The 18,031-nt window shown below is 46.0% G+C and overlaps 1 protein-coding gene across 1 annotated transcript in view; it reads right to left on the bottom strand.

Moving 5' to 3' along the window:
* Positions 1-4,876: 4,876 nt before the first annotated feature.
* Positions 4,877-18,031, bottom strand: part of OC90 (otoconin 90) — a 28,917-nt gene continuing 15,762 nt past the window's right edge. The window contains exons 7-14 of the mRNA XM_045560882.1: positions 17,436-17,564; positions 17,234-17,275; positions 16,032-16,082; positions 12,420-12,473; positions 10,117-10,233; positions 8,918-9,089; positions 8,390-8,496; positions 4,877-5,435 (exon numbers count right to left, since the gene is read on the bottom strand). Coding sequence (XP_045416838.1) covers positions 5,122-5,435; positions 8,390-8,496; positions 8,918-9,089; positions 10,117-10,233; positions 12,420-12,473; positions 16,032-16,082; positions 17,234-17,275; positions 17,436-17,564 — 986 coding nt within the window. The 3' untranslated portion in view covers positions 4,877-5,121. The remainder of the gene's footprint in view (positions 5,436-8,389; positions 8,497-8,917; positions 9,090-10,116; positions 10,234-12,419; positions 12,474-16,031; positions 16,083-17,233; positions 17,276-17,435; positions 17,565-18,031) is intronic.

Below are 18,031 nucleotides of genomic sequence, written 5' to 3'. Positions count from 1 at the left end.
CCACCAGCAGTGTATGAGGGTTTCGTTTTCTCCATACCCTTGCCAACTTTTTGTCTGTCTTTTTTATTATAGCCATCCTAGTCGGCGTGAAGATTGTTGTTTTGATTTGCATTTCCCTGATAACTAATGACGCTGAACATCTTTGCATGTGCTTACTGGCCATTCGTATATCTTCCTTAGAGAAATATCTATTCTGAATCTTTTACCCATTTTAATGAGATGATTTGTCTTTTTATTGTTTTACAGTTACCTCTTAAATGCAATAGGCTGCACTAGCCTCTTGTATCTAGTCTGTGCTCTTTACAATTTATTTTTTATTTTGCTGCCAGATTGATCTTTCCGAAGTATGGGAAGTACTGCTTAAAACGCTTCTCAGACTTTCCCATACAAAATAAAACTCAAACTTCTTAGCCCATCAGTGTGGTATTTCCATCATCTAATCCCAGCCTTGCTGCTTCCTGAGGAAGTGACTCTAACATGAGTCCCATTTGGGATGTATTGAATGTAAGGTGCCTGTGGGCCATCCAAGTAACATTAGGGAAAAGTCGAATATTCAGGCCAAAAATTCAGAGACTGGATATCGATTCGGAAGTCTAAAGCATGTTGAGGATAATTGAAACTGAAAATGAATGAATGTGTCCCAGGGAAGAGGGAGTGTGTGACTTACAAAGAGCTGCTGGCCCCAAACAGACACCTAGGAATGCATAACTTTAGAAAGAGGGCCTGTGAATGGAATAAATGTGTATATATATAAGTGTTTTATAAATATCTTCATTCAAATAATGTCCTGTATATGGCTCTATTACTGCAAAATATAATAAATAATTATGAAAAAAAAAGAAGTACCAGGTGAAAGGTACCAAGAAAAAGATACCAGGAAGTAGGAAGAGCTACTTGTTCATGTATTTGCCTACCTTCTTTTTCAAACTGTTTTCTAAGAAAAGGATTTGAAATCTGAAAATGTACTGGAAAGCATGTGACCTAAAAGTGGAAGAAAAATCTTTATTTCTCTCCGCCCCTTATTGGTTTATACTATGGGGGAAGGGATTGCCATCAGGATCCTGTAGCCTCTGGGAAAGTAACATTTTTAAATTCCCTTCCAGCTCTAGCTTTTTATGATTCAGTGTACAATGTATGTGTGCTATGAAGAGTATTTTTACTGAGTTACAACATGTCAGAACTGGAAAAATCCTTAGAAGTCATCAGGTCTAACCCCACTCACTCTGGCCTGTCTGGAGCAGAATGGGGCTGTTCCCTTTGCTCTGCCATTAGCAAGATGGGCCCAAGGGGAGAGAAGTGAAATGTGCAGTGGTGATTCAGGAAGGAAAAACTAAGCAGGATAGAAATCTGTGTGCTTGTTCCAAGACACACAGCTGGGAATGGGGAGACAGCACAGGACTTTTAGGTTCAGATTCAGTTAAGCACTGTCAGAATCATCTCTTAAAATACATATGGTCACGACTTCTGCTTAAAAATCTTTAATGGTTCTCTACTGTATGGGGGTGGGGGAGAAACCTAATGTGCCTCCTCCTTAGCCAGATACTCAAGGTCCTTCAGAACCTGAACCTGCCCTACAGTGTGTTAAGCATAAACTCAGAGGTTTTCATAAGATGGTATTACTACCTGGGATCTAGAATGCGTGAATCCTGCCTTTGCCCAGTCACCCAACCAGAGTGAAATTCTTGAGAAGCTATTAACAAGAAATAGAAGTACAGTAGTCCCCACTTATCTGTGGGGGATATGTTCTAAGACCTCCAGTGGAAGCCTGAGACCACAGGTAGTATCAAGCCCCGTATATACTATGTTTTTTCCTACACATGCATACCTATGATAGTTTATAAGTTAGGCACAGTAAGACATCAACAACAATAACCAATAATACATAGAATAATTATAACAATATCCCGGCATTACTACTCTTGCACGTTGGGCCATTATTAAGTAAAACACAAGTGCTGCCATACCATGACAGTCGATCTGAAAGCTGAGACGGTTACTAAGTGACAAAGGAGCAGGTAGTGTCTACAGCATGGATACACTGGGCAAAGGAGCAATTCATGTCCTGGGTGGGACAGAGTGGGACAGCAGAAGATTTCATCATGCTACTCAGAACAGCACATGATTTAAAAGTTATAAATTGTTTATTTCTGGAATATTCCATTTAATATTTTCAGACTGGAATTGACTACCACAGGTAACTGAAGCCACAGAAAGCAAAACACGGATAAGGGAGGACTACTGTAAATAGAAATCCAACTACCGCTTTATTCCACGCTGCGTTGATGACCTGACGCCCCTCTGAAAGACTGTCATAAAGGCCATCTATGCTACCTACCACTCTCCCTGGCAAGACTTGCAGGAATAGGGGCCTACTTCATGATCAGCACCTGAGCGGCTGGATGTTGCTGGTGAGATGCAGACCCAGGGAGGTAGAGCCAAGAGAGTATATTGATGCATTGCATTGGGAATATAGAAGGAAAAGTCAAAGATGCATCCTAGGTTTGAGGCTGGATCGAGTTCGGTGACTGGCTGTGTCATTCCCTATGCAGGAAGAGTGGGGAAAGAGCAAGTTCACAGTGGGAGAGGATACACGAGGCTAGGAATCAAGGTGTTTGCCCTGGCCAAGTTAATTTTCAGATGCCTAAAAACTGTCAAATGAAGATTCAAATGACTATTTGGATATATGAATTTGGAGTCATGGAAAAGGCCTGTGTTTGAGCTAAATAATTACGGCAGTGATCAGTAGGCTGTAGGAAGAGAGAGAAGAAGAGAATGATGACAAAAACTCTCCTTGACCAAACTTTTTCCAGCTCCTCTGAGCCCTCCTCTCAACTAGCCTCAGTCTTGGCCTGCAAGAACTGCAACTCTCAGCAGAGACAATTTTGTCCACCATGGACATTGAGAGGCTTGAACAAACACTAGCATAGTTTCTAGCAGCTGGGACTACATCCCTAGGATGGTGACCGCAGTCCCCTTACGTTTTTGTCTGAGGAAGCTCAATGCTGACAAAAGATTCTCTTTGTTCCAGCCAAAACCTGAGTTTAGGCTGCTGACCTCACTTTTCTTAGAGCATTTACTTTAGCAAGGTTGCAACTATAAATCCTTTCCTTTCCTCTTTGAGATATAAATCTTCTACCACCCAGAAATGTCTCCTCCAGGACCTGGGAGCCATCTCTTTAGCAGGCAAATGTTTACCCAGGGACCTATCTCTCTTGTTTCCCAGTTCCCGTGAGAGGGTAAGAGCCTAACTTAGGTGGACCCCTTGCTCCAATTTGCAAAACTCCCGCCTGTCCTACAAATATGAGATGTTTATTTTTCCTCCAGATAATCACCAAATAACAAACCCAGATGGCCTAATCACATAAACCAATTCCTCTTAACAGCCTTCAGTACACCCTTTCCTTTAGTACACCCCAGCCAACAAACTGTCCTATAAGGGAAATTAAGAAAACAATCCCATTTACATTAGCAAGAAAAATTAGAATACATAAGAATTAACTAAAAAGGTAAAAAACCTATATAATGAAAATTATAAGACATTGATGAAGGAAGCTAAAAAAGACACAAGTTAAATGGAAAGACATTCTTCATGGATTAGAAGAATTAATATTGTTAAAATCTCCATGCTACCCAAAGTGATATACAGATTCAGTGCAATCCCTATACAAATTCCAATGGCATTTTTTACAGAAACAGAAAAAAACAACCCTAAAATTCATGTGGAACCACAAAAGACCCCAGATAGCCAAAGCAATCTTGAGCAAGAAGAACAAAGATGAATGTGTCATATTTCTTGACTTCAAATTATATTGCAAAGCCATAGTAATCAAAACAGTATGGTTCTGGCATAAAAACAGACACAGAGACTAGTGAAACAGAACAGAGAGCCCAGAAATAAATGCACACAGGTCAGCTAGGAGCACACAATGGGGAAAGAACAGTCTCTTCAACAAATGGTGTTTGGAAAACTGGATATCCACATGCAAACAAAATGAAATTGTCCTATCCAATGTGTTGGATTCATTAAAAGATGTTCACCGCATGATTTCTGTAGAAGGTGGGGAAGGATATCAGCTATTGCTTTGGCACCATGACTTTTTGATTTCTTAAGGTGTTGCCAACTTCAGAGTATTTTCATTCCATGAAGAAGTCAGCAAACATTGAACTCTTTAGAAGCTCTGCTTTCTTGTCTGAGGAACAGGCAGAAACTCAACATAATGTCACCACAGGATACATGATATATGGGGCTTGAGACCCAAAAACATCATGTGAGCCAGAGGGTTTGTATCCCCATTAAATATTTAAGGGGGTTCTGGTAGCACATTGCTTTTTGCCTGATACACTGTAAAATCTCAGTAACTATTGGGTGGGTGGATGGATAGATGGAATTCAAGTTTTTTACAATCACCATAATATTAAATTGCCAAAGTCAGAGTGGGCATTTGCATTTCCTGAACTTCCAGCCAATGAGATAAACTCTATTTTTTAAAACTCAAGGCTAGGACCAAGACAGGGTGATCAGTGATGCCTTGTGGTGGTGGCTGTGGCACATGGATATTCACTTAACAACCAGGATGCCACCTGTATTTTTAGGGCACAAACCAGAAGAGCTGTCATCTTAGTCATTGGTATTAATCGTCAGTGGGTTATTCATGACCCATAGGCGATTTCATAAGACTGATTAAATATACACCCTTCTATTTTTTTCATAAAAGCAAAAGTAGCTTTCATTGATTAGAGAGTTGAGATATTTTTTGTTCATTGTCTCTGTCATCTCACCTTCATAGTCTACTCATGTATCTACTACATGATACTCATGTATCAGTATCTAAATCTAATGTTTTGAAAAGAAAACAAACAGATCACGCTGATTGGAATATTTATTGGGCTTCCATAGTGCACTACAGGAAGTACAGAAGTACCTGTGGTCTGCCTTCTTTAAAAGCACACTGTCACTGAGCTGACCTACAGGTGACCGTGCAGGTGGACGAGGGTCTCCCTGCCCCTCTTCCCTCTGAGCCTCTGCTAGGGCTCCAACCAACAGAGGAGGCTGAGGGCCAAGGAGGCTAAGGTGGAGCAGGAGCCAAACTACCAGGTATGCTTGCCATTGGCCTTGGGATTCTATCTTCCACGGAGGGGCCTGATCCCTAAGGGACCCAGTGACTTCCGCAGAAATCTCCTGGCTCTTCTGTGGCCCTCCACATGGGGCGGGGCCTCCTCGCTGTTCTCCTCGGAGCTGGAGCCCAGGGACTGGGGACCCTGGGCTGAGGCTGAGGACCCTGGGCTCAGGCTGTTCTCGCAGGCTACTGGCTCCCCCGGGCACTCTTTTCCTCCTGGGGACTTGAGGCTTTCGTTAAAGGAGGCAGAGGCCATGCACTCAGCTGCCGTCTGGTCACAGGCACAGAGCAGCTTCTGGCACAGGCTCTGCCCCCCACCTTTGAGGGCAAGAGCAGATTAGAGACATAAGACCTCACAGGATGGCTGCCCCTGTGGCCCTGCCCCTGCCAGACCATCTTCCACACCCGTTCTTGGCACCTGCCATACACTCTGATTGCCGCTGATATCCCAACTGTCTCCTGCTGCTAACGATCCTTCTGCTGGGAATGTTATCAATTATCTCTTCTCACCTTTCTCCTCCTGGTTACCTCCTACTTGTGTGTCCAGACCAACTTGGCATCCCTTCCTCTAGAGAGCTCCCTGAGCCCCCAGATTAAACATGTGTTTTTCCTGCAGGCTCCCATCAAATCCCACCCTAGGGCTCTTTCTGTCACCACAGGTTACATGTTAATTACTCCAACTGGTCATTGTCTATGTTTCCATTGTTCCTCTTACTGGACAGACAACCTTTATGGCAGAGCCCACGTGGCCAACCACCCAACTCAACCCTGGACAAATATTTCCCAAGTTAGGGCTCAGGAAACACGCATGGGCTGATCTGTTACTTCTTCCTTCTCTGGGCCCGTATCTCCCCATTTGTCAGATGGAAATTCTTATGCATCTTGTTTTAATATTGCCAGAATAAAATACAGGATGACCAGTTAAATCTGAATTTCAGATGATATGTCTGAAAGTGTCATTTAGGACATACTTAAAAATTATTCTTTGGTGATCTGAAATTCAGATTTAACTGGGCATTGTGTACTTTCATTTGCCAGGTCTGGCAAACCTACTCTATTTTTTTAATGTATGAGTTGCATGCAGTGGGGGTGGGGGGGTGACTCAAATAAAATAATGTGTTTGAAGGTGCTAGACATGGATTAGCTTTCTGCAAGTATTATCCTTGTTAGCTGTAGTTTTCAGTGAAGCTAAAGGTCTGGGATTTTTTGGTTTTGGGAGTTTTTTTTCATCTGATCCTACTCTGAAGTGTTCATCAGCCAGATTTTCTTATCATCATGCACCACGCAAACCCACCCTCCAAACCTCCTCCACTAGCCTTCAAGTCAGCCCCAGACATGCCGGCTACGTTTCAGCAGCAGGAAGCAGGAAGAGAGTGGGAGAGATACACAGAGGTACAAGAGCAGGGTGGTGACCACCAGAGGCCCTGTCCCCTGGGTGACTATGTCCTTTCTGATCCCTGTGCTTGGGATCAGGACAACACAGACCAGCCTCTGAGATGCCCTCATTTCTCACTAACCCCACCTGGCCTCTGGAACAGGACCCTGGGCTCACAGCTCACGGAGGGTCAGAACTGGTTCACTGAAGCTCCGTAGGAGTTCAGGCTACGGATGCAGTGTTCCTGGATTCGGTGATGTTGGGGGATTGGAGAACCAGCCTTCAGCCAAGCAGGTGAGACCTTGAGTCATGATTGTATCATACGACAACAATAATACTCCGATTCTGCCACTCATGGGCTCTAAACCCTCCCCTGGCTCCTCATCCCCTGGGGGACAGAATGAAAATGCTTTAGTCTTACACACGGGTCCTTTGGGTTCATGATCTGGTACCTCTCTATCTCCCCAACCTCACCCTGCACCACAGCCAGGCCCCCACTCTCCCTTTCTGTTCCAGCAGTATACAGCCGCATGTTGTTCCTAAACTGCCATGCATTCCCAAAACCCCATCATTTTTCTCTTTTCCTTTGGCTTGGGACATTGGGTCATCTGGGAACCTGTTAACCACTTGCCAGATCTCACTTCATACTTCTGACTTCTCCTAAATTCTCCCACTCTTACTGCCATACTGCAGACTCAAAACCCCTTTGCCCACGTTCCCAAGGAACCTGTACTACCTGTGAACCCATATTACGTGAGATTAGAATAGTGGCTTGCCTGTCTCTCTTCCCTCCAGGCTGTGAGCAATGTGAGGCAAGAGTCATGCAGGTTCATTGTTTTCCTGGGTCCCGATGAAGGTTTGTTAGATAGGTGGATAATTGAATAAATGAATGAATACGTGAGGGAGTCAGTGAGTGACATGTAAGTACATAGCTCCCAGGATGTGACAGCCACATGTGATTGTACACAACCAGATGATAAGAGGCACATGCTCTGTGCTGAGGAAGGAGGAGGATGCCGGTCCAGCCAGTGGGCTTCCCCGGGCAAAAATGAGGATGAGAACAAACCCTTGCAGAGCTCTTGTGAAATTCTAGGGAAAACATTTCCTTTTAAACTGCAAAGCATAAAGGAAATGCATCACTGATGTGAATGAGGAAATGGAGCCAGAGAAAGCAGAGAAAGGGAGATCTAAAGCAAGTCTCCATGTGCTGTCAGGGCGGGTGCTTGTGGGGTTGGCAGTTTTCAGACTGTCCCCGCCTGAGGCCCTGAGCACCCACAGAGGAGCCTCCGGCTTCCAGGCCGGGGGTGGGTTAGGGGTGTTGGGGGGGCAGCTGTAGGCCACCTTGCCCTTCAGCCAGAACCACTCCCCTTTTTTATGGGATCTCACTTGGGAAAAGGCTTCTACTACTAAAAAATAGAAAAAGTGCTTTGAAACCCACTGGTATAGTGAAGAGCCTTTAGGTCTGAGGCTACGTGGTTTACTGTCCAAATCCCAATTCTGCCACTTATTTCTAGCTGTGTGATCTTGGGCCTTGGTTGCCTCCTCCATAAGATGGGAAGAAGAATAGTGTGACCTGATGGGATTGTTGTGAGAACGAACTGTGTTAACACACATTGAGAGCTGGGAACAGCACACAGTAGGTGCTCAATGAGCATGGGTTACTTCCATTATTCCCAGCCTGCTCTTAACTAGCTCTGTGACTTCAGGCAACTCAGCCTCTAGAACTTTCATCTCCTCAATAGTTTGAGAGGTGTAATGACATGTGCCTCAATGTTAAGAGCATTAAATCACATTATAGATGAAGAAGTGCCTGCGAAAGTATCTATAAGCCTGAGCTACCCTGATGATGCTGACCTGAAGGAAATAATAACCCACTGTGCCGACCAACAGCACTTACACTTGGGTGTGCGATCCACACACACCACTGGCGACCGAGGAAGCCTCTCGAGCAGGCAGCCCAGCCTTCTCACCTGCTCCAGGCAGCAGCGATGGGACAAACAGCACCTGCAGCCAAGCAAAACCCCCTACTATGCAGAGCTCCCAGCTGCCCAGGAACTCCCTCAAGGCCTGGTTTCTTCCACACTCCCTACAGTAGTGAGAGAAGCCAGTGCCTCCTTTCCAGTGCACATAGGGCTGACTCATCCACACACCAAGGGCCATTGTGTATGGTTGTTCAGGTTGTGTACTGCACAAAGACGCCCCATCTAAGGCAGTGCCAATGACACTGTATGCATTTTATTCTCAGGACAAGTCAGCTGTTCATCAGGAAAATGGGCCTGTCATGCCAAAGAGCCGCCCTGAGTGAGATAACGCATGCACCAACCTCTTGGTGAAGCCTAAAGCCCCTGCTGACTTAGAAGAGGGCCACTAGTTCTCACTGGTGCACGCCTCAGCACCACCACCCACCGCCTCCACCCATCCGTACCTGTCCAGGGCATCCCTCGGCTGGCCTCTTCCTTCCTGTCCACAGTAACAGCCGTACGACTCAAACTCCTCTGGGCACCGGGACGTCAGACAAAAGAGCATCTCTCCAAGCTGCGGCATCACCTGTGTGTTGTCCCCACTTCCCAGGCGCAGGAAGGTGAATCTGTCACAAGCTGATTAGGAAGAGGGACTTTCAGGAGAGCAAGCACTGTCAGGACAGCCTTCATAAGGGGAAGGCCAGGCGAGCTTCCGGGTTGTATGAGGACAACATGGGGTTGGGCAAGGAAACCCATGCCCTACACCTCGGACGGCCATTCTTCCGGAAAAGCTGTGTTCTGGCTCATCCTGTCTGGGATGCATTGTCTTTCTGAGAGCAAGTCTTTTCTTGCCAGGTTTCTAATGCTCTACCAGACTCCTTATTAAGTCTCCCTAAGGGATGGGGAGTTGTCAGGACCAAAGACGCTCTTTGGGCCACATTTTACCACTGAGTAGAGCCAGGCACCCTGGAGAAGTCCTGGTCATCCTCTTAGGCTTTCTGCTGCATCAGGTAAGCACACCTGGTGGGGCTTGCCTTTCAGAGCCCTTGGGTTTCATTCTCTTCTCTCCTCTCCCTCTTTCTTTCTCTCTCTCTCTCTCTCTCTCTCTCTCCCTCTGCCCGCCCACCTCCTTCCTCTCTCCCCCTCCACCCCACCCTCCTTCCCCCTTTCAAATGTAGCTTTCTTCATAGCTCTGTGTTGGGCACCATGGAGGCCGTGCCCAGATACTAGCAAAGTCCTCCTCTGTGTACAGCTGGCCATGGCTGCTTGCAGGTGCAGGCCCTTTGGTAAGGCGGCATCAGAGTGGGGAGAGAAAAAGGAGGAGGATTATTAAAACCCAAGTGCTTCAGTCCTTCCAATAAACCATGTTGTGGATGATGCCAAACTCTCTCTTTCTGGGCCAGTGAAAGAGCACGCGGTCAGGGGCTTGGGAGACCTGGTTTCTCTCCCAGACTCAGCCTCACAGCAGCTCGGTGGCTTCAGGCAGATCACATTCCCTCTGAGCCTCCAAGTGCTCACCCAGTAAGGGGGATGAGACCGTCTAGTCACACCAACATGAGAAGTTCCCAAGAAACAGTGGCCTAAGGTGCTTTGTCAACAAGCTACCCAAAGGACCCCAGGGGCAGAGAGGACAGACGCCTCTCTGGCCACCTGCTCTGCCTACCTCTGCCTGTTGTCCCCTCAGGACCATTTTCAACAGATGACACCTCCAGCCCCACAGATTTAACACCAGCAGGGACAAGGGTCACACTTTCAGCTGCGGCAACAATCTTTGCAGATCCTGAAAATACAAAACTTCATGGTTCAGATTTTTAAACTTCAAGTGGCTCAAGGAGAGATTTACGAATGGACATGTGGTCAAGGCCAAATGCACACAAATACCTCAAAACACCAAAGCACAAGGAGAGAGCCCTCCAACTGGGCTTGCAGACATTGAGGTGGATTCTCAGGGATCCATGAATTCTACATGAGAATTTCCAAATTTTCTATAATAACCCTAACACTGACAGGAGCCTGGGCTAGACCATGTGGGTGGCATCTCATGCACGAGAACTGTCCTGGCCTGCCAGGCCTGTGTTTACTATCATGCGGCTGCCCAGGGAAGGTCTGTCATGGCACTCACACCAAACGAAGAGGTAAAGAGAATGGTGGAGAAATCACGCCAACTCGTGGTACATGATAGTGTAAGCAAGCGAAACTCTTCCTCGAACCCCCCTGTTTCCTTGCTCAAATGCTGCAATAGTTTCTCATATTCAGAATTAGGTGCAAAGTCTTTCCTGCGGCCTGCAAAGTTTGCCTGCGACCTGACCTGCCTGCCTCTCATCTCTTACTGTCTCTCTGGATCTCCCTTTGCTCTGGTGTGTCAGTCCCACCTGCCCTCATAGCTGGAGGCAGCGAAACCTCCATCCCACAGGCCAAATCTCCAGCCCAGTCTGGTCCAGGGAAAGGGAACACCAGCAGGCTCAGCCCCACCAAACTGCTGACTCAAGCTCAGTCCTCAGAGTGCTCAGTAAGGCCTAGCATCTTGGGACCCACTGAATTGCAACCTTTCCCCAAACCCACCATATTGGTTTGCTTTATGCATCTGGTCTTATTCAACACTGCAGTTCCTATGGACTAAAGCCCTGTTGTAATCTCAGTCTCCTAGATTTAGCATCCTGCTCAGTTCTTCAATGCCACAAATAGAAACCAGTTAACCAGCTTCTTTCTATCATATTCCTGACTGCTAGAAACTCACCAAGTCAGAGAGAGTTAGAGTTGAAGAGATTTGAGTTTGAATTTTAGCTCAGCCACATACCAGATGTATAACCTTGAGCAAATCACTTAGCCTCTCTAAATCTTAATTTCTCCTTTATAAAATTATATTAATAATACCTCTTTTGGTGTTTGAATAATCCTTCCAGCTAAATGCCTATCGATTAGGAAACAGTCAACAGCAGCCGTTAGAACTGCTGGGGGGGTCACAGTGCCTCTCAGAGCAAAGTCGGTCCATATCCTAACAGCCTTAGCTCTGACATCGATCACACACCTCTGTGGATTCAGTTAAGATCTGGGAATTCTGTTTAGATTTGACCAATAAGTCCCAGAATGAGGAGTTGGCCTGGTTTGGGTACTAAAGCATCACTTTCAATTTTCATCATAGGGGAGAAAACAAAGATACATTTTTATCCTATTATAAAAAAATTGATAGAGGTTTTTATTTGTTTGCTTGTTTTAAAATAAGAGTGCCCAGAGCTGGCAACCAGAATACATGCATGAAAGTAAATTGGTTCAATTTTCCTCAAGGCCAATTTGGCAACATGCCAAAAACTCTAAAATGATTATGGCCTTTATCTAGTAATTTCAATGTTTAGGCTTTTATTCCAGTAAATTAATCAGAAGTCAATGGGCATGAAGAAAGTACATATCTATTATTTATAATAACAAAATGTTAGAAATAATTGGTTAAATAAATTATGTTTTGATATAAGGAATTATTATTTAGCCACTAAAACTCATGTTCCAGAAAAATATTTAATGTTAAGGGAAGAGCATCACTTTGTATTAATGACACAACTCAGACTACAAAATCAGGGCCAAGAAGTGTTCTCAAATTCATTTTATTTATATTCATGGATGTGCTTAGTGAGGGATGAAACTAGAAGAAATGGCTTCAAATATTAGTAGTGTCTCTCCTTATATTGTGGAATTACAAATAATTTAAATGGAAAACTAAATGTAGTCTTCTGCATTTTTCTAAACTCATCTCTTTACCAGATAAGTTTCCATTTCTTCTTGCGAATGGCTCTACCTTTTAACTTCATTTGTGTACTTTTTTGTTGAGGGGGGATGTAAGTAAATTGGCGTCAATGATTTCTTTCATTTTGGGTTTGGCCCCAAGGCTCATGTGAAACCCACATGATTTCATAAACATATTGGGGACAGTGATATATGTCTGCACAGATAGGAGGAGCTGAGTGTGCTCACCTGGAGGGGATGTGGTCCTGGCAGCTTCCACACCTTCCTGGTCTTGGCCTAGTTCTGCCCCAAAAGAAGAGAGACAGGGTGAGTGTGAACCCCAGCTGGTTCCACCTTGGTTTCCAGAGACACCTCCCATCCCGCTGGGCGGAGGAACCACACGCTCTTCACTCTGCCCTGGCCCACCTCCCACTGTGAGATGTCCTAGGAGACCTGGTCATATTAGGGTCACTGCTAAGCCAAAGGGGACCCCCCAGATACAGGCTTGCTTGCAAGTGCAGCTGCAGCTTGTCAAGCTGGAAGCAGGTGAATTTGAAATACTTTTAGAATGCCAGCCTCTAAAATTTGGAGGAGAAAAAAATAAACTAAAAGAAATCACATTTTGAACAGAGTATGCAGTACAGAGGCAGTAGAGTTGTGGTTGTGTGATTGAAGTTATTTACTACGTGACTCCAGGAAAACTGCTGAGCCTCAGTTTCTCTGTAAAATGAGTTGTTGTTGTTGAATGGTTATTAAGCTCCTCCACTTGCCAGATATGGCAAAAAGGGCTTCCTTGTTTTAAAGCATTTAATCATAAGCCCATGAGTTAGCACTGTGCTCGCCCTCATTCAGAGATGATAAAGGAGACACACAGAAAAGTTAGGTCACTTGTTCAAGGTCAGCGAGCTAGGAAGTAGCAGGGTGCAAACCCCAGCAGCCTGGCTGAAGGTGGCACTCTTAGCCACTAGGCTGGGCTCCTATCTCACTCCTGGCTGTACCAGGGGTGGTAACTAAAAAACTTCTAGGAAAGAAAGGAACTGCCTTAAATTTAATGTGCTCAAAGATCAAGACTATGATGGTGTTATATGGAAAGCAGACTTGGAACTTTACTGATGCGGACACAAAGGCTCTATCAAAGAGAGAATCTAGACCTTTCCAACTGGGGCAGATTATTCTCTTCAAAAGCAAAACCTGTAGACTCAGAACTAAAGGACTGCTAAGCTGCCTGCCCTGGGCAGATGACTTTACCTCTTGGAACTTCTTTTTTATTTGTAAAATGAGGATAATAACAGGCCTCCTAGGACCAGGGAGGACTAACTCAGAGAACATATGTAAGAGGCTTAGGGATACGCTGGCACACCCGAGGCCCTCAGTAATGTCACTGCTCCTTAACCAAAGAATCCGTGTACTTACCTATTCATTCTTAGTAATTGTCAGTTATTTATACTTATTAATAAAAGATCCATGGTTATTAATCACCATGAGCAGAGTGAATGGTTAGGCTAATTCCACTGATGAAATTTTGGCCTAGATATTTTTAGGTAAGTTGGAGTTATCTGTGAGTCACTATTGTATTAATACAATGGAAAGGAGATAGTCTTGCAGCCTGCAGTCTGGGCCCAGAGACCAGTCCAACAAATTACTTGCTGATGACTTAGAACTTTTATTCTTTATAAGCCTGTTCCCTACATGTTCTATAAAATGCATATAATAATGTTTTATCCAGGCCCTGTTGAGAAGTGGTCACCAGCACTGAACACAAATATTTAGGTGACATTTCTCCCCTAGAGTCCATGCTGTCCTCTTTTGAAGTCCCCTCTGCTTACTTGTCCTGGGGGGAGAGGTCACTCTGTCAGCTTCGGTCTCAGTGGCCACTGTGAAAAGAAACCGCCCAACTTCAGTTATCCACCCAGCTGCTTCCATGCAGAGGGAAGCAGGTTTAGGTCAAAGGACTGAGGAGAGGATGCCCAGGGCCACCTGATCAGGGAATGTAGCTACACGGCGGTGCTCAACTAGGTACCAGTTCAGCAAACAAGAGGCCAGACTCGGGCCAGGTCTATGATTAGGCATAAAGACCAGCAAACGCCATCTTTGGGAACACAAGGCCATTGTGTCCCCTGGTGGATCAGGTCCTTGTGGGAAGGCAGCGTAAGAGGGAATTTGGTCTACAAGTGAGAATGGAAGCATCAGAGGCCTCCAGTCCCAGCCCTGTTGCTCAGCTCTGTGTCTGGGACAACTCACCTCTGAGTCTCAAGCTATTGTTCCATAAGGTTGTATGAGCATTAGATGAGATTATATATTTTAAGCAAGTTGTCCATTATCCAGCCTGTGATTTGATGGTGTGTGCTGCTTTTATATAGCCACATCAGAATACCTGGAAGAAGATGCTGGTCCAGAATCTCCCCAAGCTTGCTCTCTTTTAATCCTTATGCCACCCTAAAGGATTGGTGTAATCACTTCTTCTCTCTGGTTTATAAACTATGGCCTGGCCCTTGGCTCTTTTTGTAAATAAAGTTTTTGGTTTTTGTAAAAAAAAACAAAAAACCTTGGTTTTTGTAAATAAAGTTTTATTGGAATACAGCCATGTCCATTCATTTACATATTATCTGTGGCTGTTTTCATGCTACAATAGCAGAGTTTAGAAATTGTGATAGAGATCCTATGGCCCACAAACCCTAAAGTATTTACTCTCTGGCCCTTTACAGAAAAAGTTTGCTAACCCTTGTTTTGTACAAATGAAACAATTGAAGCTTATAGGTTAAATCACTCTTCCAATGTCATATAACTGAAAAATGGGAGAGGTAGGATTTGATCCCAAATCCACCTGACTCTAAAACCTAATGGTTTCATTACATGATGGTGAGAACAGTTATAAGCTCAGTATCTTTTTCTCACAAACGATCCCACCTGCACTTGTGTGTTTGATTTTTTTGATCCTGCATTCAGGTGGCCTTCCTTCCTGAGGGGCACTTGTCTCCACTGCCCGAGTCATGGATGTGTATGGGTGTGTTGTGGGGGTGCGTGAGCATCCCCTCTTTCTCCAGTTAGACTTTAGACTCCTCAAGGAACCTGATTTCCTCTGCATCATTCTCAGGGGTAAATGCTATCATTTCTTCATGTCACAAAGTAATGACAGCTAAAGCTTAAGCACTCAAACTTTGGAGCATGTACCAATTTGGGGTCATTTTGTGATTGTCTGATGGGGCCATGAATCCCACTGTATATTCTCAAGTTTGGAGCTGACAATTTGCCTAAGATAGAATGCAGGTTGCTGCTGTCAATCACGCTGGGAATGGTCACTCCTTAGGCAGGAAATATGGTGGAGCTTTGATGGGGTGAGGGTGACATTTCCTCTTCTCTCTGAATCTGGACCCTGAGACACAGGCTGTCTGGGAGCTGTTGGGGATGAGAAGCCCTTGGCCACACAGAGGACAGCCTGGAGTCAGAGGCACCATAGGCCTCTGCTTCTAGCAATAGCAGCAGCAGCAGAGAAAGGAAATACCAAACCTCTAGGGAGGTGGTTTGCAGAGTGATCTAAGTGTGTCACATGTGATATTTCATACATACTTATAATAAAAAAAAGTATGTATTGTTCATTTGAAATTCAACTCTAATGGACGAGTATCCTGCATTTATCTGGCAATTCCACAGGGCTGGGAGTAGGAGTGTGAGAGAAAGCCAAGGAAGTAGAGAAGAGACTTGGGGCCAGGAAGAACCAGAGCTGGCTCTAGAATATACTTGAAGCAGTTCTACAACTGACCCAGGCAGGGGACACTTTAGGGGATCTTAGGCCAGCTTGTTGGCAGATGGCACAATGAAGATATGGGTGTCTGGGTTCCACACCAGCCCTCTTTGGCTCACCTTCTCCTGAGAGGGCTGTCAGGCTGGCGTCTGTGGGCTCCCCAGGATCCACTGAAAAAAGAAGACCCTCAGTAGCAATGACAGATGCAACACTGTGTCAAAACCAAGCACGGGGGCTCACAGGCAAACAGGCTGGAGACTGCTGGACCAAGGGAGGAAGGGGACAAGGAAAAGGTGGCCAGGAAGAGCTGTCCATCCTGCCTCTGGATTTCCTCTCCACCCTACACCTCCCAGAACATGGGGTTCCCTGCAAGTGCCCAGCTCGGGGCGGAGCACAGCCACTGTGGGGTGCTGGTGGAGAAACTGGGCTGAAGGCAATGAAAGAGCTGCACACCCCAAAGGTGTCCCAACTTGAGAAGAGCTCTGTTCAAAAGGGAGGCAGGGTGGCAAAGGAAAAAAAGATCACTGGACTCAAAGGACACATAGGGGTACAACACGCAGGTGCACACACACCCACACACTCATGCACACACACACACATGTACATACACACCAGCTTCCTCTTTAACAATCACTCCTGGGAAAGAGACCCCAGCCCCAGGACAGAGGGGAGGCTCTGCTAAGGCACATCCCGGATTTTTCACTCCCACGTGCCCTGAGTTGTTAGGACTGAGAGATCATGGAAACTTTGGTGAACAAGGAATAGCAGGCATACACCTCTCTTTTTTTTTTTTTTTGTAAGATCAACATTTTAGAGTAAGAAGCATCACTTGCTTAGTGAAGTGGACAGTTATTAAGAGCCTTCGCTGTCCTGAAAGGACCCATGACAAACAGCCTCCCCTTCAAAGAGCCTCCACTTGGACCCAGGCTGCCTCTTTAGGTGCAGGCTCTGGAGGGTGTGTGGAGGAAGGGGCAGGGGGACGGAAGGAGGTAGTCAGGAGCTCGCCTAGTGGGGAGGAGTCTTGCTCCCTCTGAGCACTAGGTCCTGTCCCTGTCACACTGTATACCAGGGCTCTGACTATGGAGTGAAAAAAGAGAAAGAAAGAACTTGGAGTCTACATCCTCATTGGATTACACCTGTGCATGTAGCAAGGGATCAAGTTTCTCTAAGGCCATTTGATGTTGAGTGTTTGAATTGGGTTTATCAGAAGTATAAACCAGCTTCTGTGAGGGAGGCCAGGCAAAGGAGGTGCATCTACCAGTTCCTGTCACCGTCTGAACCCGTGGTCCAAGTAGGAGCTGGCTTCCCTGGGAGGCCTTACCTCTGGGCAGAAGTGTGGTCAACTCTCTCCCAGTGGTTGTCTCTGAAAAGAAAACACATTGGAAAGTCTGTTTAGAGTAGAGGGATGGGGCAATATTTGAAGGTGCTGGATTTGGCATCTGAAGCAATGATGGATTCCAATCCAGCTCCTGCCCAGATCACCCTGTCAACCCCGCTGCTGATGCCAGCCTGGGTCTTCCCACCTGGAGCCTGAGCCAGGCAGAAGGAGCTGTCCAGAAGGTTCAGTGAAGAGTTGAGGCTGGAACGAGCCAAGCATTCGATGGCAGCCTTGTCACAGGTACACAGCAGGTGCTCACAAGCGTCCTTAGACTCTGCACAGAGCAAGAGCAGAGAAGGCTGGAAAGATCTCACTTGGAATCCCAAGAGGTAATGCAAGTCCTAAGATGAGACTGCCAGCCTGCCCGATCAAAATCCCGCTCCTCTTGGAACCTCTCAGTCTCACTCAGGTCAGCTCTGTCTCTTCAGCTGTGTAGACACAAACTGGGACCGTACCCGCTCCTCTTCCCTCACGCTCACGCCCAGTCCCTCAAGCGATCCTGTTGGCTCTACTTGCAACACAGAGCCTGCCCACGTGTCGGCGTCTCCACCCTCCCGCCCTGGGCCGAGTCCCTGCGTCTCCTGCCGGGTTACAGCCACGGCCTCCTAACCAGCCTCCCTGCTCCTCCTCCCTGCCGCCCCATCTATCGGGGAGTCAGAACAAGCCTCCTGAAACTCAAGTCAAACCATACCTGTGTTCTGTTCAGAACCTTCCACCAACTTCCCACTCCAAAGTACAAGT

Source organism: Lemur catta, chromosome 9 (assembly GCF_020740605.2).
Source record: "Lemur catta isolate mLemCat1 chromosome 9, mLemCat1.pri, whole genome shotgun sequence".
NCBI lineage: Eukaryota > Metazoa > Chordata > Mammalia > Primates > Lemuridae > Lemur > Lemur catta.
This window is presented reverse-complemented; position numbering and strand designations above follow the sequence as displayed.